At 41.0% G+C, this 27,158-nt stretch overlaps 1 protein-coding gene across 2 annotated transcripts in view; it reads right to left on the bottom strand.

Moving 5' to 3' along the window:
• bcl11ba (BCL11 transcription factor B a) overlaps nt 1-27,158 on the bottom strand; it is a 50,116-nt gene that overhangs the window by 8,406 nt on the left and 14,552 nt on the right. For both annotated transcript variants that reach the window (XM_053510056.1, XM_053510057.1), the window contains exon 2: nt 26,268-26,660. In XM_053510056.1, coding sequence (XP_053366031.1) covers nt 26,268-26,660 — 393 coding nt within the window. The remainder of the gene's footprint in view (nt 1-26,267; nt 26,661-27,158) is intronic.

Below are 27,158 nucleotides of genomic sequence, written 5' to 3'. Positions count from 1 at the left end.
AGAGCGAAGAGAGAGAGGATCTCTCAGTAGCTCGTTGGACCTATAAGGGAGCCGAGCTTCCTGTTTTTGGCATTTACACTTATGGCATCCAAATTTCCAACAGAAACACCTGTACAGTAAAAACAGTTCCATGCCTCTGAGAGAGAGAGAGAGAGAGAGAGAGAGAAATGCCTCGAAAATACAAGTGCTTCATCATGGCTGAGTTTCATTTGCAATGATTTCAACACGTACAGTATAATAAAAAAATAAGGTATGTATCAGAGTAAGGCATTAATTTTGTTGTATTTAAAGCTCATGTGTAAAGAAAAGGTCATCGTTCTATTATAACTGTATAAGAAATCTAAAATTATATCTTGGTTATATAATAATAATAATAATAATAATAATGCTTTTATCAAGGAAGTTAGTACACCATACTAAAAGTACGCTATTTTACTTACATGGTACTATTATTATATTGCATATAATGTATTATATTTATTTTTTGAAAAATATTTATGGAAATGTGTAATTTGGGGGGAAAAAGTTATAGTAAACTGTTGAGTCCGTAAAATATATATAAATATGCAAAAATATTTTTCTAAGCATTTTTTTAAATCATGCTGAACAATAAACACACAGGTACACTATACAGCCTATGGTTTTAAATAATAAAAAATCACATATATGTAAAAATCTCTTTTTTTTTACATGACATTATGTAGTCACGTGCGAAAAGAACACAAAGGCGCATGTGGACGTGCTTAATCAAATGATAAAAACACATAACATATTATGTAATGATGTGAAAAATTCACAAGACAAAAAAAATCACCTGTAAGGAATCGCATAAAGAAGTAAACAGGCAAAGGATCACTTTCGAAAATAAAAAGCGTGTAAAGATTTGTATGTGGAAATGAATAATTTTGTAAAAAAAAAAAAAGAAAAATCGTGTGCGAACAATCACATGGAAATAAACGGATCATATACATAAAGAAATGAATAAAAAGCGCAAATTCTTACGCGTGTGGTGTAGATTATAAAAAATTGTAGAAATGAATCACGTGTAAAAAAATTATTGAACAAAAACGCCTTCTTTAGTAAGTTTAATACGTCAAATTACAACAGTTGAGTCAGACACTCTTATTGGAAAAACACATTCGAAAGGTTTATGTAAAAACAAGCGGAGTGTCTAAAAACACACACACACAGACACATACATGTAAAAAAATGTGTATGAATTTGTCTGGGTGACTTTCTGTAAGACTGCTATATACATGTGACTTATGATTGATGCTGGTGTAACGCTGAAAGAGGAGTGTGTTCTGTATTGATTAAGGACAGTCTGGCCCTTAATGATCATTTACTGCTACTCCTCACCACGAGCCTCTGGATGACTATAGAACAGAATAATTATTAGTCTGGACACTTGTGCTCGGGAATCGAGTTAGATTCTTCTCGGACAGATGTGCAGAAAGACGCACGCCTTGTTAATTAGTCTCAGGCTGCTGTTTGGTGTTTGGTGAAGCGCCACGGAGGCTTAAAAGAGGCTTAAACTTTTGGAATCTACTGTGAGACAAAACTCTCTCTCAAAAAATAAATAAAATAAATAAAAAAATGGAATCAAAAGGCATGTTGTGAATGTGCATCCGTGGAGCAGATTGTCTTTGCCTTTAGCATCATCGTTCCTTCCTAGCCATCTCATTTCATTTACGGATAAACAGTCGAAAGCTTAATTGCGGTTCTTCCAAGGAGTAAAAAAAAAAAAAAAAAAAAAAACGAAAACGCAGGTAATAACCCGAGTTGATGTTGCGACTGCGGGGTTTCCGCGCCAGGCACTTCACTCGAACGCTCTCGTACTGTAAGAGAAGAGGTGGGTGGTGCGCGTCGCAGCCGCACGGCATTGTGGGTGCTCCCCTGCTGTTTCTCCCCGGAGTACTGTGATGTGCACTCTTCAAAAGGGCTCATGTCACCGTCGCTGCCTCATTTAAAGTCAGACTCCCCTGAATTTGCATCTCACAGCGTCTTACAGGATGTGCCATATGTCGTCCAGAAAAAAGACAATGCTCACAAATAAATTGGCAGCACTTCCCATCCCCCTGTTCCTTCTCAGAAAAAAAAACAAAAAAAACAATACGCATGCCTAGGAAGAGAAAGCTGTTTTTATTTAAATACCGAGTTTCAACTCCAGAGTGCTTGGCGTTCGGATTTGAGCCAGAGCTCGTGCAGGGACGTCACACCTCACAGCCCAGTCTGGAAGTGCAATAGCGGATAATAATAATAAAAAAAAAATGCTCATTACCAGATGATTTTGGTTTTCTCTATGATTCAATTTGCGGTAATTACAGCGGCCCGTGCTAATAAAATTCCGCCACGGAACGCGGAGGTCAACTACCAGTTAGGCGTGTTCATTTTCATCTCGGTGTATTCATCCTCAGCGCCTAATGGCCCAATTTTCTCCCCTCGCTCTTCAATAAATATTGCTGGAATTACAGGTTAAATAGCTAAATTAAATCACGGCTATTATGGTAGGCTGTTCGACTCGGTGAGGGAAACAGGCTTAGCACTCCATGGACAATTACCGGGGAAGTGCCAATCGCCAGACCGTTCGCGATTAATGTCGGGGACATAAAATTCTAACTCCGCTGTCATCGAAAAAAAGGGAGGGGAATCTTTCCCTAATCCATTCCCTCCCTGAGTACTCAGAGTATCACCAAGCGCTGAGCATCACGCCTGGAACGAGGAGAAATGCTGGTGAATTCATGATCCTGATTGGTCAGCAAGGTCTAATCATTTACGTTTTTTATAGAACAGAATAATCACATGGTGTACTTTATACTTACAATAAACAGAATAAAGCATATTGTTCAAGGAAGGAGTCTCCAGTGTCAGTGATTTTTTTTTTTCTGGATATAAAGTTTTTTTTTTTATTTATTTACACTTGAAATAATTGATGTCGTTTAAAAGCCATAATACACTCCATGCCTAATAAGGCTTGATTATTTCCCCGTCACAGCACACCCCCGAGTGTGTTTTACACCTAACTTATCCTCTGTAAGAAGGTCCACATTTACTGTATTTAAAGTCATGTTCAAATACCACGTAGCGGCCTATTTTAATTGCTCGGGATGAATTTCTTTCCTCGCGCTCTAATGACCAGGGCTGCTTATGACAGCTGTAAAAGGTGCAGGCTGCTAGCAGGGCTGGAAGCTAATTCCTGTAATGACTTGGCGAGACCAGCGGCCGATAGACTACTGATTTGGTGCGTTCATTCATCCCCGCTCTCGGAGTGAAGCACCAGCCAGCCTGTTTGTGGAGAGCACCTCTCATTATCCTCCTCCTCAGCCCTCGCCGCTTAATTAATATCTTAACCTTCTGAGTTATTTTTGGGGACTCGCGGCCTTTCATGCCAGCGAAACCAGGAAAAAGGGAAGAGAGAGAGAAAGAAAGAGAGAGAGAAAAAAAATTGGGCACATGGGACGGCAAGCTTGCACTTCAAAACTGGACATCCTGTTAACCAGGACTTATTCAGATAACCTTGGAATTTTCCCGAGCGTTAGAAGCTCTCGTCTTTAAGGCACCGCTGTTTTTTCTTTGAACTGCCTGCCGTTTGCACACTGAGGGTCTTAAATTATTAAGGTTGAGATTGTATTCATTATATTTCACAGTTAAGAAGGCTTCAAACACTCACACACACTCTTACACTCTTACTTCTACTCATGTTGGTTGTTTGAGAACTAAAAAGTAAAAAAAAAAAAGTGTAGAAAAAGATGATTAATAAAGGAAAAATATATATATATGTATAAACTAATAGTAATAATAATAATAATAATAATAATAATAATAAAAGATCGATTCAGGTGTGTGATGGAGCAGACCTGACGGAGGAGATAGGGAAAAGGCCTGGACACTCTCTCATCATGCCTCCAACACTCCATATTTGATGGAGTCAATGTCACGACAAACTGATTTGCATTTAGAACAAAGATGACATGAGCCCTAGGCCTGTGGTGCCTCCCTGGCGTCCGCCCGGCTGGTGGAAAGTTTCCTGACATTTCTTGCATTATTAAGCCAGGGGCTTCATTACCATGCGTGTGATCTGGAAGTCTCTCAGGCCTCTAATTCCTCACCTTGAATTGCTAATGTCTTGTTTATGACTATCATAGCAAATCCGAGGCAACAATTACATGCAAATCAGTTTCGAGACGCATTGTGCCACCACGAACAAAGCAGGGCGATTCGTACACATGCCCGGTCTAATATACACGCTTTGGGGGGGGAAATTACATACTAAAAAGCATCAGATTTTAAAGACAGCTAAAAGCAGATACTGAACACTCGAGATCGATTATGGTTGAAGCTTAAGGATGAGGTCAGTGCTGGAGTCTTGGAACATTCTCATCCTCTCAATGAAGAAGCTAGCTGCTAACTGTCATATTAGCAAAAAATTATATATAATATAATTTTATTTTAATATAAATAAATACTACCAGTGAATTTCCCTGATTTTATTTCTAAGTTCATAACATTATTAGTTTTATTTTAGCCAGTCACATTCAGTGACATAGCGATGTAATACATTAAATCCCGCCTACTATCTATTCAATCCGATTTCATTATACAGCATTTTTAACATAAAAAGCAGAAGAGATGGAAAATCTCACAATATGCACTGACATGCGGTTGATGCGCTTGTGAAATGAAAATCTGATTCGGTTCTGCATCACCCGTTACCATTACCGCGGCTATCCTGTAACTTTAATGTAATACTACAGTACACTATCCTTAAATTTGAATTATAAAAAAAATATTAAATAATAATAAATTACGCTGATAGAAGTGCACCATGATTTGGTTGCAGTAAGAAATCTGCACCAAGAACATCAAACTGAACTCACTATGAAAATATTGTTTTTCTACACGCGTTTTTTGTTTGCGACAATTTGTGCAGACTTGAAGTCGTCCCTCCTTCGCTTGAGAGGCCACTGCTCCCAGATACAACACCTTAAACAATTTATTTCGGATAAAGAGATTCAACAGGGGGAAAAAAAGACACTTCTAGCTAGGACACGGTGCTGACTCAGAAGTGTCGCACGGTCGCACGTCTTTCCCTTTCACTCTGCGCTATCTGAGAAAGATCAAAGCCGAGCACGGCAGTCTGCGACAGAGACGCTCGGTAGCCGGTAGGCGGATCCGCAAGGCGCTCTCGGCGGCAGTGCAAAGAATCATGGGTGATTTACTAAGTGTAAATGAGGCGACGGAATCTGGAAGCAGCTGTTTTTACAGCCTGTTAGACACACTAGCGCAAACTTGGAGTGGACAGCACATAGCTATTTCCCACACACAACATCTGGTTTACATTCTCCTCCCTCCAACTGGCCAAATCCCTCGACTGAATCCCCGACTGGACATATTCACTCCGGGAAGAGCTACAGACATACACACACACACACACACACACACACCAACAGCCAGCCATTTACACTGACAGTTGTGATTTGCTGTCTGTTTTTTCTTCTTCTTCTTCTTTCACCACAAGACTCACTTTTCAGCCATAACATTTTTATGACCTCATTTTCTAAGATCAGACCATTTACATTTACAGCAGTATATAATTTTTATACAATACACAATAACATAATGATGCCGTTTGTTAGAGTTTATTGGTGCGCTGAGCTTACCCGAGTCACCACACACCCTCACCACGTCTGCTCTTTATTTCTCCTCCTCCTTCCTTCTTCCTCCTCTTCCTATTTCTCCCTTTCATTTCTGACAGCCCGAGTGCCGGACCAAACACCGACGTACTTTAAACCTGACAAAGACGATTTCCCTATCTCCTCTGTTTTCTCCCCCCCTCCACCTCCCCCCCCTCTTTTGAGCTTGCTTGGTTTCCTCACGTGAGATTAGAAGAGGCAGGGATTAGAAGAGGTGGTGTGCGGGGATGGGATGAGGGGTGTTTTTTTTTTCTTTCTTTTTTTTTAAATGAACACTGAGCAGCTTAGTGAAATCAGAATGAATTAAATTCATTACACTCGTGCCTGGTGATGGCGAAGTGGCAGAGCCGAGAGGGGAATTAAACACCTAGGCGGACGTGATGTCAGAAAACCACTTTCGTCTGCTGGGCCACTAAGGGAAAGGAAACCTGGTTTCTCACCTCTACCTCTATGTGAAGCAATAAAATACTCAAATCGCAACAGAAAAATGCTCATTTCAGCATTTTCCACTCATACCCACTAAGAAACCTTTTGGCTCCACCCACTCGGTACAATCACGTTGTCATGGCACATTAACATTAAATGAGTCGAATTATTTTACAATTTTTTAACATTTTCTACTAAAATTGGATTTGTATCATATTCACAACCAAAAATTTTTTTTTAAAAAAGTTTATGATCATGGTCAGGCTCATCATTGTTCCCTAGTCCCATCTATTTAAAATGATATTACACAAGAAATTCAACAAAATTTTAAATGCCATATTAATGAATGTTTTTTTCAAGTCCATTAAAAATTATGATAATTTTCTTGTAAACTGTTTACCATGAAATGAACACACTAATTTTTTTAATCATAATTTTTTTTAAATAAAAAAACTCTATAAAGGCTTAGATTTAATTAAACACATGGCTATTTGCATCATTAATTTTTTTTTTTTTATGACAATAAAAAAAAAAAGGTTTTCTTATAAGTTACAATGTGGTAAAAGGTAAACATTTTTCTTATAATCTTATTAGCAAACACCTGACTAAACATAATTTTTTATTTTTTTTTTTTTAAAGGCCTTATTCACCTGTATTGTGCATGTGTGTAGGTGCGTTGGCGTCAAATGTGACTTAAAGCCTTTTAACAGGCTTTATGGACGTTTTAAGGGTCACCGGTTCGTGCTGGAGGCCGATGTCAACAGCTTGCGTAAAAAAAAAAAAAAAAGCCTGTTTCATGTTAACAAATTAAACAGATTAGACGTGAAAGTGCCAGACAAGACTTAGAGTCTGAGTCTGGACAGAAAATGCGGGAGGGAGACAGGAAGTGGACAGACGGAGGGATATGGGTAGCCTTTTTTCTTCACTAATCCTATCCATACCTCCCCACACACATGCACGCACACACTAATACGCACGCACACACACACATAGTCTCACCTGCAGGTCTTTACCTGCCCCTGAATATGAGCAAAAAAGCAACATGAGGCAAAAACGAGCACTTAAACGTGGCTTCATGCTCTTGTTCAATTTATCGTGCTTTTCGTGACTCATGGGATAATTATACATTTTTTATCACAAAGGACACTAATAACATTAGTGATGAGGGGGTTAAGATTTTGGTTTGGATTCAGGAAAACTTTTCGGTATTGATCGCTCAAACAAGCAACGGATTAACGTAAAAAAAAACTGCCACTTGTTTTTATTGTAGCTAGATCTTTTTTATTGTGCACAGCTGTTTATTAAGTTTTTTTTTTGATCAAGTAGAAACAACAATACAAAACAAAAAAAAAAAAGGTTTTTTGGATCTAAAAATCTTTTGTTGGAATTTAACCAATCACGTTAATTTATGCAAATTACGTAGATGAAGGAAGCCATCAGATGAAACAGGGTTCAGGACAAGGACAACTTTTCATTTGAGTCTTATTAGCAAAATTATGATTTATTTATTTATTTTTAAATCTTTGAGTCTGGAGTGTAACTGCTGAGTTGTAAATTGTATATCAAAATGATTCCGTCTTTGAAACTTTTTTGTAGTTTGGAAAATTATAACAGTTTGCGATCATTCTAATATTCATAATCTGCACGATTTATTGACATTCAGCCAGCAGCACCATTTTCACATCATATGCTAAAACGTCTAATCAGCCAACGGAGTCGTGCTACAATGCCATCATGTCAGTTTGCGATCTAAATAAGAAGTCTCTATAATCTGGGGAGCAATTTAAGCGTGGCGTAGACAAGAATGAACAGATTTTTGGCCGGCCCAAAAACACGGCACTGCACCCCCCCTTCCCAACATCCTTTAGACAGCAAGACAGTCCAAAGTAGACTGGGCCAAGTGGGAGCATGGGTACAGAGTACTGTACTGTACTGTATATACGGCTGGAGTCTCTCCTCCCCTTCCTGGCTCGGCTCACTCGCTCTGATGTAACAAAGCTGCGCTCTGTTGGCCAAACAGAACTGGCAACATGGGGGCTCATGATAAAACCTGCAGCATCTCAGGCCATAAAAAAAAAAAAAAACTCTATTTTTCATTTTGTTTTGAAATAACACAAATTTTGCGTTCCTGGGTAGACCCGTCGCTCTGAAATTGTCATACGCTGCAGCTAGCTGTCGGAGCGAGCTCTTCCTGAAATCAGCAACCTCTCTTTGCACTCTGATTGCTTTGCGGATTCCTCTGTGCAGTCGCGGTAAAGCTGCTCCTGCCTCGGAGTAAAAAATAAATAAAAATATATGAGGTTCTCAGGCAAGGCTGGGCAACCTTATTTACCCAGCAGTCAGCTGAAAGTGTTGCCGGTTTGCAGGAGATATAAAAGCGAGCGAGAGAGCACGAGTGAGATACGGGTCTATATACAGGCTGGAATAAAGAAAAGAGTCCAGTCATCCTATAAATCTGCAGACTTCTCATTCAGTCTCCGGGTGGTATTATTACCGCTGAAGCACTCTTCATTACTATCAAACAGAGAGAAGGAGAAAAAAGAAAAACATAAAACGTGTCTGGAGAAAACATGGCACAGAACAAAAGCCAGCTCCACCAGCAGGCCTTCGATGTTTGTCATCTTATTGGCGCCTGTCCCTCTGAATTGATCCCAAGGACTTAAAGGAGGGGAAAGTGTCAACGTCCGTGTGTGTGCTAGTGTGTGTGTGTGTGTGTGTGTGTGTGTGTGTGGGGCTTGTGTGAGTGCGTTCGGGATAAAGCTAGGTCCGTGCATTCTGGCCCTGGTTTGTGTGTTTATACTGTGAAGACAGAGCGAGCCGTGCGGGCTGTGGCCTGGAAGAGCAGATCCAGACCAGATGAGGGTTAAAGCGAGGAACCAGAGACACGAGGGTGGGGAAGGGGGGCACCTCTGCTCCAAACGGACCTTATAAGGCTCTGATTACACGCAAGACGCATCTGAGACGAGGGACAGCCAAGGCTGCTGGACTGGACCGTGAGCTTCATGATGTACATACACTTTACACAAAAAAAAAAAAAAAAGTGTGAAGTGCTTCCCGTCATCAAACGTGCCAGAGTGTGGTGTGAAAGGCCCTTATTTAACAGGCACCTGTAAAATTAAATCAGGCATAGAAAACGCTAATAACGGTGCCAGCCTCTGTGCCCAGGCCGGAAATATAACGCTAATTGCAAAATCACTTAATTTCCTTTGAAATCTGGTTCTAAACATGTATTAAAGACCAAAGCTAAAGTGCCTTGAATGTGAGGTTTTGAATAAGGAATAAAAAAAAGAATCCAGCGAGCCAGACGAAACTTCCTGGGGGGGGCAATATAGCTGTAATTAGCAAACAAAACACAGATTTTTTTCATACAGACATATTGTCAGAAAAAAGGCACAGAGGTTTAGGTCTACCTGATGGAATCCTCTCGGCCTGGTTACTATTCTGCCCGACAGAATAATAACTGCAATCGCAGCTTACGGTCTCTATAAACAAAGCCCTCTATTTGTCAGGATAAAGAAAACATTTCTTCACGCGGTGATTATGACAGGAGGCTTAAGCTGACCTTCGGTGTTAACATGATGGCGGCCGACGATCAAACAACGCTCACGGAAATGATCTCTGCACGGTATATGACTCCGGCCATTTTCTTAAAAGAAATTTCAAAAGTGATAACAAAGATTAGAAGAGCAGGCCTCTTTACTTCTGTTTAATTCTCAGGCAAAAAAAAAAAAAGAAGGAAAAGCGGGATGGGAAAAAAAGGGGAGGCAAAAAAGAAAACGTGCAGCAGAAAGCAGCGCTGGAAAAAGCATGTCAGAAGCTGTAAACGGAGGAGAGGGTGGTGGTGGTAGTGGGGGGTATGGCATTCACACAGTACGCCTGTCTCCAGTCTAACTGAAACCAGGCTCTCTTCTATAACCAGTCCAATCTGTTTTCATTTGCAAGAAACAGAGCTCTTCTACCAACACCCCTCCTATTCCTTCTCCTCCTCCTCCTCGTCCTCCTCGTTCTCCTCCTTCTTGTTCTCCACTCCAAACGCTTACATTCAAGGGCCTAAAAACTTCACTTCACTCGCTTTGTCTGTTCCAGGGAGGCCGGGGTGGCAGCACGACCGGTGTTAAGGGTTATAGATATCTATGTATACAGTTTAATAAGATACATAAAGACGTAAAGAAGAAGAACAATATGCATTTTAATTGCCTAGTAAGTTTAGAAGTTTAGCGGTACAGTCAATAGTTTTATCCCTTCCTCCATTCTGTCGCTTTAAGCTGCACTCTGCTTTATTTGCTGCACGGGTCAAATTATTAAGTGTTAAATACCCTGTGGCATTAGCAAATTAAAGGGTTTAAACGGAGACCGTGTGCGCTTACGAGCCACTGGGCAGCAAGACAATGTAAAAGAACTGGAAAAACGTCACTGTCAAGAGACAGAAGCGTTTCCTGGCATTGCCTCACTGCAGGACGGACTTCACAAAATTGCATAAGCTATTCATCTCGTTCGAGTGGGTTTACACCAGCGAGTGGACGCAGTAATGCGCCAGGGATTTAAAAAGGCCTCTCTCTGTCTGATAGCCCTGCCGCTGAGCTACAGTACGGCAGTCTGCTCGAGCTTGGCACAGCACACCAAGCATCCGAGAAGAACATGACACACAAAGGACATTGTTTCAAATGATTCACTTCGCTTTAAAACCGCATCGACCGGAAATTAAACAGCGATCCAGACGGGTACAGAACGTTAGCCACTCATCTTAGGGGTACGCTTGCGTAAGTGCCGTCCATCACCCCCAAAGTCGGGTTATCGCTCCAAGCCGAGTGCCGCCCAAGCCGAGTGCCATATGAGTTCCGCCGAAGACTTTGTGCAGATAGCTAGCAGACTGGAGGTCCTGGATGTAAGGAGGGAGGGAGCAACGAGGGTCTGGGTGAGCGAATTAATTACACGTGCATTTTTGGATGGAGTATACCATAATGAGCCCCAGCTGCGCCAGGCATCCAACTCCCTTTAAATGTAACTATAAAAAGCTGGGCATTCAACATCCCCTTCACAAAAAGAAGTGGGCATCATAAAAGGTCCCTGTGATGTGTGCTCAGAAACATGGCACAGGAGACAAGCCAGCCAAGAGGGCATGGGTTTTTTTTTTTAGACAGGAAGAGATTGCATTGTGACTTTCCGCTATCGCTATGATTAAAAGATCCACTTCTTGTGGAACTTACAGCATGAAAAGTTAAAAGTTTCTCAAAGAACCAAGCTCACAAATTCTTATCGCATCACACACACCCTGGTTCTGGAAAACCTTGCACATTTCAGAGTTTTCCCTGCTCTAAAAGACAGATTGACTCAGGAAGGGTTGTTAATTAGCTGAGAAGGCTAATCAGATGTCTCGGGAGAAGGAACAACTGTAGTCTGTGAACCTGTGCCAAGAAATCCATGTAGTCTGGAAACACTGTGGAATCCATCAGGTATTCCTTGTGTTGTTGCCACTATGCTTGCTACCTAGCTAAAACATATTTTCATCTCAGTCATCCACCAGCTAAGGCTTTCCCAAACCTTGGCTTCGCAAACGGTTTTCCCAACCTTAATGAAAATAACGAAATTCGGGTTCACCGAAACTTGCTGGAAAGTCCACAACCAAATCCCACCCATTAAAATCCACTTTTTATGTGCATTGGCTCTGGTCCGAGTTAGCATCTCCACACAGGAGAGCGGTATATGGAAGGCTTTGTTAGATTTTTAATATCAAGATCAGTTTCCGTTATGATATTAGGATATTATAGCATGTGAGAAAGCAGAGCAGAAAGTAATATCCCTGCTCAAGCGCTAACTCTCGATTTTGCTAACAGGCATCATATTCATTTCACACCTCTGGAGCTAACAAGGTTGATTGGTATCGCTGTCATCTGATGACGTAGCTCCTCTCCGTTTCTGTGCTGCTGATTAGCTTTAATGATGCTCATTTGGCCCTGGGAATCAGACCTGATTTCTGGGTTTCTCGTGAGAGGGATGCCGTGTTCAGATATCTGCGTGAATTAGAAAGACAGGTAGAGAGACTCTGAGGTAAAGACGACTTTGAAGATCCAGTTCTCGTGCTAGCTCTCACTTTCAGGTTAGGCACGTAGCCAAGATGATGCCAACGGCGAAAGTCCGAATGGTGTCCTTTACTCGAAATATGAAATTATAGACGTAGAGCAAGCCCTAGTCAAAACACTGCAGACTTTTATAACAAAGAGAGAAAGAGAGAGAGAGAGAGAGAGCGAGAGAAATCACACAGCTGTAAATGATGGAAAAACAAATACAGTGGATTAAGAGCACACACACTGCCTAATCCAACACTCACTGTTCTAATGCCATTGTGGCTTGAAATGAAAATGAACGAAAGGTTAGATTGAAACCAGGGGAACCAGAGAATCTGTGCCAGCGACATTAATACCTCAGACACACACAGCGAGTCTTCTCTGTTCTCTGAGCATCAGCCAATTTTCTTGGATTAAGCCACAGGTTTCTATGGTGGCTTTGAGAGAGCCAAATAGTCGTTTATTGTCCTAGTTTCTGATCAGAGGGACGACTGTTAAGGCACGGTGGCTCCTTCTGGCTAAAATCCAGCACTGAAATTTACATCTAACAAATTAGACGTCCAACAGGTTGCTTTTTTTTCTTCGCTCCGACAATGTTGCGACTGATTTGTTATGTAACAGCAGAAATCTAATTCAATCATTTTTTTTTTGACAGTAAAATTCTCAAGTGTTTTTTTTTTCTGCACAGCCTCATTGCAAAGATCAATAAGCTCCAGCAAACTACACTGATAATTTGAGGTGTTTGTCGAGTCCAGGGTGATGTTTTCAGTAAACGCGCTAAAGACCCGAACCCATGAGGAGAAACTTAATCTGCTTTTACTGCTTTCCTACAATTTGCTTTACTACCACCCAGACTGCTCTGCACATCCGGTAAATAAAGAAAAAAAAAAACATCTCCGTGCTGACATGTTGCCTCACGATGGGAGGAACATTAAACTCTGCGTGTACAGGGCCAAAAGAACGAGGCCTCGGAGGATGGTAAGATGGGGAAATGGCTTGGAAACAATCTCGTAGATAAAAACCCAGGCTAGAGATGGAGGGCGAAAAAACAGGGTTGGACCAGAGACGTCTCGAGGAACGATCAAGCGGTGCCAGCTAGTGATCCCGGTCTTCAGGATGAGCTTTGATACGACGTTCTACATACTCCACAGGCATGAGCAATTAGTGCCGGAGAAGCCTGATTACAGGGCTGCTACATAAACACACACACGCACATGCATATAAACACAAGGCCTAACGTTCTCTACGTTTTTTAAAATGAAGTAAAAGATCAAGAGAAGCAAAAAAAAAAGAGAAAAAAAAGGAGGCATTGACCAGAGAGGACAAATATCAATACTGCCAGCAGAGTCTGGGGTTTGCGCAGAAGCATGTGAAATTGGGAAGCCTTAAGCCCCCCTAAACAAGAGGATCAACCCACACTTCGTCAGGCTGCGTCGCCCTCCAGCACCCTCCGAAAATCTTCCCCTCTCCTCTCTCGCCACACTTTCCACCTTCCTCGATGACAAACAAACCCTCAGTTGCTTGTAATTGGCCTCTAATTCTTCAACCCACCTCTCCTGAATAGTTCCAACTCTGCATCCTTAATCCTCAGAGCTAACACAGTGAAAAATTAGTATAGAGCTGATGGTGGCAATGCTTTCTACTTAACCGTCGGCAACACTCCTTCGCAAGGAAATGCTCTGGGCTTTAGAGGCTCCATTAGCTGGTGAAGGTTTAAATCTGGGAGCTGGACTAATTCCTTGCGCCACACTGTGTCAAAAAGCCCAGGGGAGCCAGGAGAGCGTGTTAGCAGCGAGGAGGAACTCAAGCTAACCTGCTAATCCTATCCTGTCCACTGCTTTCCACAGGCGCGTCATTGTCCGCGGCCGTGATCCGTTCCCGCCAAAGCCGCTTTGGAACGAGGTATATCGAAGGGCTGGCGTCTAGGCCCTGCTGGAAAGGGCTTACCAGTCTTCCTGCAGCCTTTTCTCCTATGATTTACAAATTCAAATCTGCATGCTTGCTCGAGCAGCTCGCTAAACAAACAGCGTCAGGGTGACAGAGCTACTGTATCAAACGTGCCACGGCTCAGCCTTCAAACCAGTTATGCAAAGACGGCTTTTTGGCAGGACAGGTGAAAAAAGAAGCAAAGTCTCAATCCCTCAACCTTAAGAGGATTTAATAGCAGTGAATTAGCCACCTTGAATTGTTTTTGTTTTTTTTATCAAAGTGCGGCAGTGCACTACATGTCTGCTGACAATAAAAAAGTGTGGAGAAGAAGATGATGAACACGAGGGCAGAAGCCATGAGCACACGCAGAGAGCTTGTGTTCACAACCCAAATCGGTGACAAGTTTATTCCCTGCCTCGCGGTGGAGAGAGACCGAAACGCCACCATGGCGGTACCGCAGAGTGGCGCTGCGGCAGTTTGATGTCTTCATGTGGGACGTGTTCATGACTCGTTGCCACTGAAAACTCGCCACTGTTATGTTCGATGAACAGCAAGACGACTCGTTAGCGGCTTTGAACATGTTCGCTAGTGCGCTGTAAATTAGCAGTATAAAAATACTTCATGTCAAACTATTGACACATGCGTCCTAAAAACTGTGAAGTGTTCAATGAGGGGACGTTTGAAATAGACAAGTTTGGAAGGAGTCTCCAGTGTCACAAAAAAGTGATATTTGAAGAATTTGGCGTGAAGATCTGTTAAAATTGTAGCGAGGTCAAAACAACAAGGTCAAAATGTATGCTGTCGAAGAAGCATAATCAAGAACTGACAGTTCCTGTGTGTCATTGATTATTTTCCTATAACATCATGTCCTATAACAGCAAGTGTTCAAATCCCTGGATGCTAACCCGAGGACTGATGTAAATTCGTGATATTAACACACACATCCTGTATTATCAACCTTTTTCGATATCTCTATCTCTGTTCCTGTGTCCGCACCCTCTGTGTGTGTGTGTGTGTGTATATATACTGTATATACATATCCATTCCTGCATCATTTGTTTTACTCTCTGTCATTTCCCCTTGAAAAATTAAACACTGAGCGTGCAGTGCAGTAATCCAAAGGGCACGCTGCTGAAACCTTTCTCTTACAGCAAGGAAAACAGCAAGAAAAGAAAAGACGAGGTGCATGCTCAGCCTCCGCCCGTTCCCCTTCGAAATATATGATAAGAATTGGCTGATATATCAGACATTTTAAAGGTTTAAAGGTGCCATGCGTTGTTCTCCGCAATTATCACAACACTGATGACACACGTGCAGGCATCGGAAAAAAAAGAAAAAAAAGGCTAACAGAGTGCCAGAGCTGTCACGGGCGCACTCGAGTGCTCATGTGCTGCGCGTCTGTGCAAGGAAAAAAAGAAAAAAGAAAAAGAAAGATGGCTTTGTTTTGGACGTGGCCCCAGACTCTTCACGCTGCTTTAAAGTCCTGGGTTTAATTCTTAGACGAAACGAGAAAGAGAGCGCTGGTTTGAGTTGGGGAAAAGAGCAAAGGAGAAACAGGGAAAGAAGATGTAACGAGACACACCACACCACACCACCAAACACACACCTATTAAACTTGTCCTAGTGTGGGCACATATTGGATACACACGTGCATTCGCACGCACGCACGCACACACGCTCATAGTGCCGTGTGATGCTTTTGCCAAACCACAAGTGAGAGGCCAAAATTCCAAAGACGAATGCTTGAACTCAGCAGGGTCTCAAAAAAAAAAAAAAAAAAGGCGGAGGGGTTCGGGATTGGAACGCCAGCGTCACTTAAAGGTGAACAAAATTGATGAGGTTAAACAATCCGCACTATACGTGAGAAAAACGTGACATATGACATTTGCGAAAAGTTACAAGTGTGTGTGTAGCGTGTACAGGGAATGTTTTGTCTTCATGAGAAGGGAAACTTAAAAAAAGTGGCACAAAAGCTGAAGAAGAAGAAGGACGAGGACATTCTGTAAAAATCCTCCGTCGTCCTATTTTCAAATTGCACGCTTATCGATTCGCCCGCCTTCGATCGTGCCGCCCTGCCTTTCGGAAACTGAGCGTGTGTTTTTTATCATTCTTTTTTTTATTATTCTGGGTGTTTCTTTCGTTCTATTTTTTACGAGTTTTTATTACATGTTTTTTTTTAAATATCACTCCTTCATTCCCTCACTCCTTTTTTTCACACACCAATTACAGGAGCTGCTTTTGAGTTGTATGAGAGAGAGAGAGAGAGAGAGAGAGCAGGCACAATAAAGCGGCTCGCAAAACACGCAAAATGTGCCATCGTCTCTTTCTCTGAGCTACATCCGACGCCATCGCATCTCCTCCCTACCCCTCCTCTGTCACTCCTCATAACCCCCACCGTCACTACTACAAACACACACACACACACACACACATACACCACCTCCACAACCAGCACAGCCACCGCCACCAATCACAGCCCTGACGCCAGGACATCAATTCTCGCAAGTCTCCGAAAATTACCATGCATGAATGCAAAAAAGCCTGATCAGGAGTAATTAACACGGCTTCATATGCAAATTTTATTAATGCAGAACTACAAAGTCATTATGCAAATGCAACTTTCGTCAAGCCTCTTGACAAATATTCAGAGCTCCAGCCAGAGAACAGGTTTTTTTCTCTCCCTCTCTCTCTCCTTCTCCCTCTCTCTCTCTCTCTCCGTTCTGTTTTCTCTACAGCAATGAAAATGTACAACATGAATGCTAAGTTCTTTTAAAACTTGAAGCCTTTCTTTGCGTTTCGGCTTCTTCCGGAACTTTAAATCTGAGCGTTACGCCGATGACGGCCAGGCATCAGCAATTAAAAAGCTGGCTCTTGGTAATGACTGTTTGGCTTTGGAGCGAGGTAATGAACCTGTAATTCTGGGGAAAAGTGGAGAGAGAGGGAGAGAGAGAGGGAGAGAGATGTGGGGGGGAGACTTGAAGATATGAATATGCATGAGGCTCCCTGCCTTTGATGATTAAAGAAAATTTTAATATTTAAATGAGCGCATGGAAAGTGATTAACCGAGGCAAGCGACGAGGCAAAAATCTGAGGGGGGGGATTTGAAGATGCTAAGAAGTACATGGATTCAGCCTTCTCTTTTTTTATGCTCCATTAGCCTCTAAAAGTATTTCGTCAATCTCTCTCTCTCTCTCTCTCTTTCTCTTCCTCTCACACACGCACACACACACACACTTTTCTCTGTTTCTGCTGCTGGACATAGCTCAGGAGGGAGGCGGGTGAAGTAGCCTGAAGTGAAAAGTGGCACATTGCTGGATTTTAGAGCTTAGGCACGCAGGGGGGAGAAATGAAAAGACGTTGCGCTGAAGGTAACTCCTGCAGGCCGTCGGATCTTAGCAGGATGACGTCTCCGAGCACGAGAGAGAGAAAGAGAGTGGAGGCCGGACAGTGATTAGCAAGAACGATGATTTTGAGTCATGTGCATTCAGCAACACACTCATTTTTTTATCATATATATAATATACACACACACACACTCAGGTTGCACCCTTTCTAGTCTTATCACTGTATATGATTATGAGTCTGTTACCATGTACTGTATTTATTTACACCGCCATTTGAAAGCCAGAGTTCTCCACCTTTATCTCTTTACTTTCCTGTTGTATCTCCATAACATTTTCACAGCAGCCTGGATTCACTCCACCAAAGCGTTTAAATTTGTGTAATTCTCCGTCGTTACTTCACCTGGCACTCTGAATACAGCCAGCAGTTTACCTTTACATCATACTGTAGCTTTATTATATCCGACGGACAGAGCTGATCATAGCGTCAATGATCAGAGCTGAACCAAAGATGTAGCTATTTTCTGCTTTTCCTCAGATCCGTCATCTTTCAGCTCTCGACAGCAACATCAACAAGAACAATAATACGATAAATACTTAAAGTGAAGACATATTTTATTGTCAAAAAGGATTTTCATTTTAAAAAAGGAAAGCAATAAAAACGTGGTTAGCTGACATCAAAATGTTCCTTGTGTGTGCTGTGTGTTTTCTAACGCTTTGTTAATTCTGTGATAGTGTGAAACTATGAAATGTTAGAAATAGGTTGTCTTAACACTTTATCGATCCTGGGTGTTTTTTATGGTGAAAATGAAAGGAAAATTTTATTATGATAAGAGAGAGAGAAAGCGAGAGAAAGAGAGGGAGGAAAGCAGGTAACTAGACAAAAGTGGGCAATTACCACTTCAAAACGCCTGCTTGGTCCCAGCTCTCCCGGCTTTATTGAAACAACAAAAAAACAAGAAGACCAGCAGGAATAATGGCTCTAAAAAGAGCACGTTAAATCAAACGCACGTTCACCTCGCCACACGATCCGCAGGCATTGATTCTGGCGCGGCCTCGGCACCCGAGCCGTTCATAACCCCCTCCCCATAGCACCACCACTACCACCATCAAGCCTTTGTGAATTTTAATTGAGGAAAAAAAAGGCATGTGTGTCATATTACAGAAACATGTTTTCAATCTCTCTCTCTCTTTCTCTCTCTATGTTGCATCATTATTTATTGAAGAGCTCTCTCTATGATCGTGTCGAGCTCAGAGACAGATCCAGGGGTACAAAGACGAGCAGAAATGTCCCCTCGATTGAGACGTTGCCTCGATTCGCCAGCTAAGCCAGAGGGCTTCAAATATCTGTGCATGTCTCTGGACGGATTTTGCCTTTTAACTACATCCAAGTCTGCTTTTATAGCAGCATTAAAATGGCATAATCGTGCATTTCCTAGCTGGTATAGATGCCCTACGCGGCATGGTGCACTTTTAAATATTCATTAAGGAGATGAGGTATGATGTAACTGAATATGTGGGCAATATAGAAACAAAAAAAAAATGCAACAACACTATATGCATGAATAAACCTGGCGACATTTCTTTTCCACAGGAGGAAAATATTACCAAGGACAGAAGTACTTAATAAATAGCTACAGTAGCTAACACGTTTGAGATTAGCATTAAAGAAAGCAACTCGGGCTTAGATAGCTTCTTTAAAGTTTTTCCGTCAGCTAATGACATCTCCTCACATTTACAAAAGAAAAAACCCCACAAACTAGCTTCAATATCACTAAATAAACAGAATTTAGCTGTTCTTAAATACGCTGTGTGTTCATTGTTAGCATTTAGCAGGTATGTCATTAGTGTTAGCTTGTGTTATCAAGAGACATTAGCAAAGAAAAGGCTCACACTCATTAGCCCTAGCTAGCTTGCTTTAAATATTTTGCATTCACATATTTTGACTTCTGCTTCCTACTTTGGAAAAAATAAAATAAAATAAAACTTAATAAGACTTTATCCTGCTAACCATTAGCATTCCATAACTGTGTATGTATCATCAGTTATGTTGTTCCAGCTAACATTTGAGAGACTAGCAAAAATTAATAAATAATCTAGTTATTTAGTGTTAGCAATACATGAGGTTTGTCCTTCACCTACTGTGTCTCATCTTTTCTGAAAACACACACATACACACACACACACACACATACACACAAAGACTGAGTGGAATCTTAGCTGCTCGTACTTATCATGCTAAAATATAAGCATTTTGCTAGTGTTTATGTATCAATAGAGTTAATGCTATGCTAGCTAACATAAGAGATTAGCAATAAAGCTGTTCTTACTTAGCCTAAGCCAGTGTTTTTCTTTTTTTCTATTTCTTCTTTTTTTCTTGTTTCTGTGTTATACAGATGTGTGTAAAATCAGTGTGTGTTTTGGTGTTTTTTTTTTTTTTTCTATATATATACAGTTTCAGACTTGAAACCGTTCTCCTTTTAACCTGAGTGAAAAATTGTGACTGGATTATTTATTTAGACGACAAACTCCGCCAAAGCATTTCTGCACTTCGACACCGCTAGCTGTAGGAACGGTTTAAACCAAAACAGGAAGTCCAACCTGATCTGCACAGCCTCACTTTCACTAAACTCGACTCATTTCTCGCAAAAGGTTTTACTAACCACAGCTTTAAGCGGGGCTCGGGGACGTCATTACACCTGAACTAATTGATCAAAAACGAACTTTATTGGTATTACATAAGAGAGAATGTGTATTTCTAATTCATTAGTAGAACTATTTTTCTCCAGGTGTTTATTAGATCAAATGAATTATCTAAATATTACATACTATATATATATATATATATATATATATATATATATACACAGTATATAGCAAGGCTTTTGTTCAAGCTTTTAACCAAAAGAAAATGGTTCTTAACATGGTAGCAAAGATGAAATATTCCTCTGGAGGGAAAAAGGGAGAACGTGTGAAAGTGAGAAATTGCAGGAGTGACAGGAACAGGGCCTCGTCTCGCAAAACTACAGCACGGCTGTGGTCACCACATGACACAGTGCTGCTCTTACACTCACTGTGCGCGTGCGTGTGGTTAGTGTGTGTGTGATCGTGTGTGTGGCAGGGAGGTGATTTTATTACTAAAATGTTATTTAAACAGCTTTTAGACTTGAGTATACACAGAATGTAGCCATCATTTTGTAATTAAATAAAAATTTTTATTACAATTTAAATTCTTTGAATTCTTTAAATCAAAAGTGCTTTTAATGGAATTGATCATCATCATCATTGTCTATATATAATAATAATAATAATAATAATAATTATTATTATAATAATACATTTAAAAAACATTAATAATAAGTCTATATTTAATCTTAGTCTGAGGATGTAGCTCTACAAGAAGAACACGGGGTTCAAAGAAAATGTTATATGATTATTTAATGTTTACAAAACAAACAAATGTACAGCTATGGTCAGCTATTTTGGTGTACATTCTTACATGCAATTTCAACCCCAAACAAATACATTATTAGCCTCTCCTATTTTGTTCCTCGAAAAAAGTGTTAATGTAATTTTTGCCGCCTTGAAAATTACCGGCCTGACCTTATTAATATTATTAATTAATATAATATCAATCGGCTGCTTGTTAGAGCAAGTAAGCTTAAGAATGTACAGATTCTCTGCAACACACTGTTTTAAAAAAGTGCACTGCTATATAATTTGTTGCAATGTCATTATTATATTGTGTAATTTCTCTAATTTGTCGTTTTGTTTAAATCTACATCTAACAGCAAGAAAAATACTTTTTACTCACTTCTACATCAGCATCATCACTTTACACATTACAATAAGCTCCAAACTTACTAAAGGTTTCAAATGCATAACTGTAATGGTATTAAAGCAGCAGTATGTCATATATACTGTAGATCCCTTCCATGCTTAGTGAGCTGCCTTTAAGGGGGAAAGAGCACATCTGAGCATCTGATGTAATAGATTTTAGGGCCAGAAAAAAAAAATAAACAGATTTTTCGATTGCACGAATGTATCGTAAATCACATGTTTCCTTTCGAAACAAGTATTGTTGAAATTATGCGATTCGTAAATGATTAAAAAAAAGTTTAAAAAAATACCCACTGCACCTTTAAACATTTGATAAAATTCTGATTAATTTAATCAGTGGTTTTTAGGTGTACTACATCCAAATGTCATACCACGATACTCTGTAATACTCAGAATAAACCTAGAAATACACACACACACACCTTTCATCCCATCCCTAAGAGCAACTCTTGCAGCCTCTGGCTATGCAAAATGTCATAATTTATTTAATTAGCGCTATTAGTTATGATAACGTTCCGCAGCCACGTGGCTATATGTTATGGGTGTGAATATGTGTGTCTCCGGCTAATATTTACATAAAACTTTTGGGTGGTTAGCATTATAACCCTGATATTGATTTGTTTGCCCAAAAACATTTAAATAAAAATACACACGCATATAGCCATTTCTCAAAAAAAAAAAAATCAAATAACAAAACATTAAATTATGTTAAATACAAAACATAAATTATTTTAGTTTGCATTTAGGTACAGTAATCAGTTAGCTCCTATTTGTATTTATGTTACTCAACTCTTACCCTCTGTTTATTCCTCTCTCTCTTGTAGTATGTAATAAGACATTAAAAAAAAAACTCAGGTTGTCATGGAGATCTGGTTGCGAAGCACTGACACTGACACTGACGACTCCTTCCGTAAAGCTTTAAAATAAGCATCAATTTAGCAATGAGACATTAAGATGTCTTTAGCCTTTTTTTAGTTCAGTCATTTAAAAAATACAGTATGATTGAAATCAGAGCTGACATCACAGGAAGTAAATCAACACCTTTTGACCGGATATGAGATTTAAAGTTTGCATAATGTGTAGAATTAAAAATACAGGAATGAATCTTCCATAAAAAAACTAAAATACTTGAATATGGCAGCGCTCTTCTTGTCCTTGTGTGTGTGCTTGACTTTGTGTGTGTGTGTGTGTGCAGACGGTGTGACGTGATGCAGGTTGACGTGTGCGAATGAATCGGTGGAGTTTAAGGCCTGTCAAAACAGCAGTCGCGTGTCGGGGGCCAGACGAAAGGGAGAAAAAGATCAAACCGCAGCTCTGGGGATGATGAGAATGTTGTTCTGTTCAGAATTAGCTTTTTTTTTATTCGCGCACACACACACACACACACACAAACATACATTTGTCCTCCTTGGATTCTCTCTCTCTCGCCCTCATTTTCCATTTGAAGCTGACAGATGGATATATTAAAGAAAAAAAAACAGCAAATTCATGAAAAATGATCTGCGCTTTGAGAGTACGAGCGCCACTCGCTGCTATGTTGTTGTTGTTTTTTTTTTTTCTTCCTCTCCCCCCGAAAAAAAGGAGCCCGAGTGTTTTTCTGCGTGTCATTTTCTATTTCACGTGGAGAACAAATGGGAAGCGGAAAAGGTTTAGCATAAAAGAATACTTTAACCTGCTGGGAGGCAATTATGAACACAAGGCAGCGTGCACATGTTTAGCCGCACGCCCAGCTGACATTCAAGCTTCTTAATCATTCGCCGAGGACATTTCATCTCTGCCTTTCTTCTCAGCCGGGCTCGAGAATCCACTGCTCCTTCTCTCTCTCCCTCTCTCTCTCTCTCTCTCTCTCCTTCTCTTTCTCCCTTCGACGCCCGAGCTAATGAAAGGGCTAAAAATTTACTCGTAGTCACCGCAATATGATTTACGCTGGCAAATGTTCATCTTTCATTCCAATAACCCATTATTCAAATGCTGAAGTTTAAACAAGATTAAAAATTATCCTTCATCCCTCCTTCCTTTTTACAGCAAACCCCCCGCCCCCCCATGTCTTTTCTTTTTCTTTCTCCTCCCTTGTTCTTCTCCAAACCCGGAGCTTATTAGGAAAGCGGGTTAAAATAGAATTTTGCTTATTACGAGTAATTTAAAAGTCATTTTTTTTTAAATCCCGAAAGATTGAATGACTTGTCATGATGGGTGGATATTGTATTAAATGTATATTTATAATTCCAGGCCTACACACACAGAGCGGTACTGAATATATTGATTTAGATTTCTATATAAATATGCATTTAGTTTTGTTTGGTTTTTTTTACGCCTACTTTTACAGAAGAGTCACGTGAATGTCACGTGAATAGTCACAACACGACTGTGCGACATTCCTATGTGGGGTTTTCATATGAATCCTATTTTTCACCAGTGACTTTCTTCCATTCTTTTATTTCCATCTGACTCCTTCACTTCTTTTGCAAGTTGTTCTTCAGATCATTCCCTTTCTCATGTGATTTGTTTTTCACGTGCAGTTTCTCCCCTTATTTCTCAGCTATTTTGCTAATGATTCATTTCTTTCCACATGATTCATTTTTTTTTTTAAAGTGATTAATCCCAAGACTGTACCTGTCTCACGTGATTCCTTTTTGATTCCTTATCGTTCGCACCTGCGTGTATTTTTCACGTGTCATTCTTATATGAATTACTCATATATGATTTTCAGTTCTAGATTTAAGGTGGATATTAGCCTGCTTGCATGAGGATTTACCCCTGAGATCCGAATAATCACATTATTGATATGTGAAATGTATGTTTTTTTGTTTAGTTTTTCTGCTTCAGCTCCCGCTTTGATAATAGCGGCTCAGTGGCACGCACACAATGACGACACGTGCGTGGACTGTGGCACGAAGGCTTTGAAATGTGAAACCGTCTGCAACGAAAGCCGCGCATCATCTTCCGTAATTAACGCCGACGGACGCTGCAAGGTGGCTCTGCGCCATGTGGGGTTCGGACTAAATGAGCTTCTTCCTGGTTATTAAGGGTGTATTTAAATGTGCGCCATGGCACGGTGGCAGCGAGTAAATTGTCTTTGATGCTGCAGGAAATTTTCGCAAACAAGGACGCTTAACAAACAGGAAAAAAAAAGACGTTATTAAAACTGGAGCCAGCGTCACGAGCCACTCCAACCGCTTCCCCCCCGCAAACTTTGTCCAGCCCCGAATATTATATTATGAGACCCGTTTCCTATCATTCCTCTGGCTGCATCTGTGTCGAAGACTGGATGGCACTGGTTTGGAGGAAAGTAAGTGGTGGAGAGTAAGAAAAAGAGAGACATTCAAGAGAGAGATTAATAATGAAAGAGAGTGAGAGAGAGAGAGATAAAAACAGAGATACAGAGTCAGACAGATAGACGGACAGAGACAGAAAGAGAACAGATAGATTACACATAAAGGAGAAGACAGGAAGAGAAATTCTCAGGAAACGAGAGGGAATTACAAATAATAAAATGAGAGAAAGAGAGAGTCAGATAGAAACAGAGAGACAGATACAGAAAAAGAGCGAGTCAGCAGCCAGAGGGACAGAAAAATAGAGACAAAACTATAGAAAAACAGAAATCGAGAGAGAGAGAGAGTTAAAATAAATTAAGAGAGAAACAGAAAAAGAAACTGATATGCGGGGACAGAAAAAGAAAGACGGAGAGAGAAGTCGAGACATAGACAGAGACCAAAAGAGAGACAGCATTAGAGGCAGAGAGAAGGTAGAGCGAGAGAAAAATAGAGACAAACAATGAGAGAGAGAGAGAGAGAGAGAGAGAGAGAGAGAGAGCACTCTCACCCTGCAGCTGGACCGAGCTAAACTGCCTTTTTACTCAAATTCAATAGCAAACTGGTTCTTTTAATCCTTCTCTCTCTCTCTCTCTCTCTCTCTCATTTGGAGTATTTGAATTTTAATGAGTTTTTCACCTTTTTAAGCAGATGGCTCAGGCTGGATTTCTCCATGAAAGTGAGCGCCGAGTTCTCCGTCACGTTTTGCACAATTTGTTTCAACTACCAGAGTCCTTCAGGGGGTTTAGAGTAGGGGTGCTGGGGTTGTTCGTGTGTGTGTATGTGTGTGTGCGTGTGTCCGTAATGTGATGTTTCACTCGGCGCGCAGCACAGGCTCCTCTAATGAAATCAGCTGAAGGAAAAACAATCTCTCTCGAGGCCTCTGAGACGAGCGGTATCACAATCACGACAGGATCCTGCGGAGGGAAATGAGTGCACTTCCCTTTGTCTGAAAACGCTCTACGTGTTTGTGTGTGTATGTATATATGTGTGTGTGTGTGATTCATACTGAGATCATGACCTAACTGTCTTAATCCGTTTTAAACTCTCCCTTTAAACTTTCTGACTTTATGTCCCTTCTGAATTCTGCGTTCTGATTGGTCGGTTCATTTTATATAACAGCAGAGCTGGCGATAGTGCAGCTACAAATCACAGGTTCCTATTAACGTGTTGTTATCGCTTCTATAGTAATGGCTAACTGGTCAAGGAGGCTTCATGTAAACTCATCCGTTATACGGCAAAGTCCGGTGTCAGGAGATGTTTGTGTAACAGTTATGGAAGGAGTCTCCAGTGTCAGAGAGAAAAAACAAGCAGGTAACTTAAAAAAAGAAGGGGAAAAAACTACGACAGATCGTTTTTTACATAAATTTTAAAAAGTTAGTTTTGAAAATTTTCTGTAAAGTAAAAGGATTAACCACACCCATTTTTATCTTTTTTTCCACTCTTCAGGCTTCCCTAACTCACACCACAGCTGCTTGTCCAGATAATCCAGAGGATCCAGCTAATCCAGGGTTAGGGTTATTAAAGTGTTTGCGGAGTAGCCGCTCACATTAGCTGAGGTCGTATTAAATCTGTCACACGCTGGTATGCAAAGGAAAGAAAGACCTTCTCTGAGGTGTCAGAGGGTTCAAGGTTAGTTTGCACCAAGACACCGAGACTCACCTGCCAGGCCGCTCTCTTGCTTGGGGCAAATTCCTTTCGGAGGCGTCAGCAGTCTGTGATCTTCGTCCTCGGGCGTCACCTGGATTCCGATTTCGACCGGTTCCTCCACCTTCCTCAGCTCGGCGCGGGGCGGCGAGGGGCTGCTCCGGTCTGCCATCTTGTCATAGCAGCCGTGGTTGCCGCCGTGGCCGTGGCACTGCTTCTTCTTGTGCTCGATGAAGAGCAGGATGTGGCCCAGCGGAAAGGTCTCCTGGCACTGGCCACACGTCAGGAGGTCATGGTCTCCGAGGCCCGGAGGCAGAGGGGCGACCATGTTGGGGTCCAGCAGCATGGGGGTGTGGCGGCCGGCGAGCTCGGCCAGCGACAGGTCTGCATCCACATGCTCGTCTTCAGCTGTTGGGGACACGCACACACACAAACACACACACACACACACACACACAGTTTTATATATGTATAAACTGTGCTATCTAAATAGCGCATATTTAAAATAAGGTGTGTGAAGTTTTTTTTTTTATTCATAAGTGTTAAATATGGCAACAAAAAAAAATTGTGTCCGTCCTTAAAGTTTTATTTCCACACTCTGTTTTTTTTAAACACTCCTGGTTCTCTACATTTGACTGTTTTTAGATTTCACCTGTTGGATTTGTTCTAATAAAAGTATACACACACGCATCCTGTCAGTCTTTGTAGAATCTCTCTCTCTCTCTCTCTCTCTCTCTCTCACACGCTCTTTCTTTTTAGAGCACGCTACGTCATGACAGCATTTCAACCATACACAGAATGCCATACGGGTTCTCCGTGGCGGTGACGTAAACATGTAAAGGAGCGGTTTTTAACTAGCAAGGATTAACGTGACACACTTTCTCACCTTGTCAGTGAAAAAACATG

The sequence above is a fragment of the Clarias gariepinus genome, chromosome 13, assembly GCF_024256425.1.
Source record: "Clarias gariepinus isolate MV-2021 ecotype Netherlands chromosome 13, CGAR_prim_01v2, whole genome shotgun sequence".
Taxonomy (NCBI): Eukaryota; Metazoa; Chordata; class Actinopteri; order Siluriformes; family Clariidae; genus Clarias; species Clarias gariepinus.
Note: the sequence above shows the minus strand (reverse complement) of the source record. Positions and strands in the feature narration are given on the sequence as shown.